At 36.0% G+C, this 2797-nt stretch overlaps 1 protein-coding gene across 2 annotated transcripts; it reads left to right on the top strand.

Moving 5' to 3' along the window:
- LOC125370076 lies at positions 1–2426 on the top strand. Of its 2 annotated transcripts, XM_048373790.1 has the most exons (3): positions 1–523; positions 763–1261; positions 1576–2426. In XM_048373790.1, the coding sequence occupies exons 1-3, from the start codon at positions 470–472 to the stop codon at positions 1617–1619; spliced, it is 597 nt and encodes a 198-aa protein (XP_048229747.1). In that variant the 5' UTR covers positions 1–469; the 3' UTR covers positions 1620–2426. The 2 variants fall into 2 exon arrangements, with proteins under 2 accessions (XP_048229747.1, XP_048229746.1); XM_048373789.1 differs by having other exon boundaries at positions 763–2426.
- The last annotated feature ends 371 nt before the right edge of the window (positions 2427–2797 follow it).

Below are 2797 nucleotides of genomic sequence, written 5' to 3'. Positions count from 1 at the left end.
CAAAAAAAAGAGACTTCTTTTCTTCAGATTTTTTTATGGTATCAGAGCATATGATCCTATTAGCTCTCTAACCCTACTTCTGCAAATTTTATGGATGATACTGCTATTGATAGTGATAGCAACAGTAACTATTCATCAAGAGACACATCTTCTCAACGCAGTTCAAAAACCTTTAATCATAATATGTCCACACCAGTTATTGATCCCTCCGATCCTCTTTTTCTTCATACTTCTGATCATCCAGGCATGACTCTTGTCTCAAAGGTTTTAGATGGAACCAATTATGTTATGTGGAAGAGATCTATCCTAGTGAGTCTTGGAGCCAAAAACAAACTGGGATTCATCAAAGGAACCATTCAAACACCAGATGCAGAAGATCCAAAATACTCTTTATGGCAACGTTGCAATGATATGGTTCTCTCCTGGATCTTGAACTCATTAAGTCAAGAACTTACAAATAGTGTACTTCATGTGGAGACACCTTCAGAAATTTGGACAGATCTTCAAGAGCATTTTTTTCAAGGTGATTTTTCTCATTATTATCAAACTCAAAGATCTATTGTTAAATTGAAACAAAATCAAGATTCCATTTTCTCTTATTACACAAAGATGAAAATGCTCTAGGATGAGTTAACCAATTGCAGCCCCTTGGTCACATGCACATACAGTGGACAAAAGGATTTAAAAGAAAAAGAATAAAAAATTAAGTTAGGGCAATTTTTGATGGGATTAAATGAAACCTATTCTGCTGTACGAGGTCAGATCATGTTAATGCAGCCTCTACCAACAGTCAAAAAGGCATATGCACTTCTTTGTGAAGAAGAGAAACATCAAGGACTCACTGAAGCCAAAGGTATTGATATTGTTCATGCCATGAATGTCAAAATTCATGATAACTCTAAAGAATCACAATCAGATGCTCAGCGACAAACTAGACAGGGGTCATCTTCTTATAGTAAATCACAAAAGTCACAAGGATCTAAAAAATTCTTTTTCTGCACTTATTGTGAGGGCACAACCCATACTGTGGATCGGTGTTACTACCTAAATGGTTTTCCTGTCAGTCACAAGTCTCATGGAAAAGATGTTCAACCTCCAAATCGAAGTCAGAAGCCTATTGCACACCAAACCAGTGGTGACACACACATGGATACAATAAAGACATCAACTGACCAATCTCTCCAATTTACTCCTGAAGAGCTTGCACAAATAAAAGCTTTCTTTAAGAATGGTAAAAATCCTACTCGTGCAAACTACACAGGTATGCCTACACCTTTTTGTTCATCTTCTAGTATACAAAGGACAGATTTAAATAATTGGATCATCGACAGTGGTGCAACAAATCACATAGCCACCTTCTTAACCAATTTCACTCCTTTATCTTCACAAGTTAATTTACCCAATGGTTCTTACTCTAAAGTAATTGGAATTGGTTCTACTCAACTCTCAAATCATCTGCATATTAAAGATATATTATGTGCTCCATTTTTTATGTTAATTTGCTGTCCGTAAGCCAACTTACAGCCACCTTGAATTGTTCAATTCAATTTTTTTCCTACTTTTTGTATATTGTAGGACCTAGCTTCGAAGAAGATGATTGGTTTGGGGAAGCAGCTTAATGGATTGTACTATTTTGTTCCTCTAGTTAAGTCTACATCAACCTCTCTTCCAATCACTCATCATATTGACTCAACCACTAGCATTACCTGGCACAAGCGATTAGGACATCCCTCCATAGCACCTTCCAAGTTCTTAAGCAATATTATTTCCTCATTTGTATTTGATTCTCATCATTCTTGTGAAACTTGTCCTTTGACAAAGAAAACTCATTTACCATTTCCTTTAAGTTCTATTCAAACTTTGCATTCTTTTGACCTTATTCATTGTGATATTTGGGGACCATTTCGTACTGCCACTCACACTGGAGCACACTATTTTTTAACTATAGTAGATGATTTCACACGCTTTAGTTGGATTTTCTTAATAAAATTCAAATCTGAAACACAAGGGTTGCTTAAAACATTCATATCTTATGTCAATACCCAATTCAACTGTCAAGTTAAATCCATTAGATGTGATAATGGTGCAAAATTTGTGTCCATGAAACCTTATCTCTCCAACTTAGGTATCTTGTTTCAAAGCTCATGTCCATCTACACCCCAACAAAATGGTGTTGTTGAACGAAAACATAGACATCTTTTAAATGTTAGTAGAGCATTGCGATTTGATGCTCATCTTCCTTTACAATTTTGGGGGGATAGTTTACTTACTGCAACTTATCTTATTAATCGTCTACCCACTCCCATTTTGCACAATAAATCTCCTTATGAATTGTTGTATAACAAGCCACCAGATTACTCTCATTTACGAGTTTTCAGATGTCTTTGTTATGCAACAAATCTTCACCCTTCCAATAAATTTGACTCTCGAGCTAGAAAATGCATTTTTTGTAGGTTATCCTATCGGACAAAAAGCTTATCGCTTATATGATCTACAAACTCACCAATTTTTTTCAAGTCGTGATGTTATTTTTCATGAATCAATTTTTCCATTTTCTACTTCTGCAACAATATCGAACACTTCCCTAAATATTTCACCACCTGTGCTACCAGATTACACCCATGAATTTGCCCCTCTTGTGCCTCATTTGTCACCTTTAGCTTCTGAACTAACTATTCCATCACCATCTCCTCCTTCCATATCCTCACCTTCTTCATCAGTACAACCTAATCCACCTCCTATCCGACGAAGTGACCGTGTCAAATAGCCTTCTGTCCTTCTTCGTGATTTTCATTTT

Source organism: Ricinus communis, chromosome 5 (assembly GCF_019578655.1).
Source record: "Ricinus communis isolate WT05 ecotype wild-type chromosome 5, ASM1957865v1, whole genome shotgun sequence".
Taxonomy (NCBI): domain Eukaryota; kingdom Viridiplantae; phylum Streptophyta; class Magnoliopsida; order Malpighiales; family Euphorbiaceae; genus Ricinus; species Ricinus communis.
Note: the sequence above shows the minus strand (reverse complement) of the source record. Positions and strands in the feature narration are given on the sequence as shown.

Coding starts and splice junctions, on each gene's coding strand:
- LOC125370076 (XM_048373789.1), top strand. CDS start 470: ATGTGGAGACACCTTCAGAAATTTGGACAGATCTTCAAGAGCATTTTT. Junction 524..762: donor TCAAGAGCATTTTTTTCAAG/GTGATTTTTCTC, acceptor GTACGAGGTCAG/ATCATGTTAATGCAGCCTCT.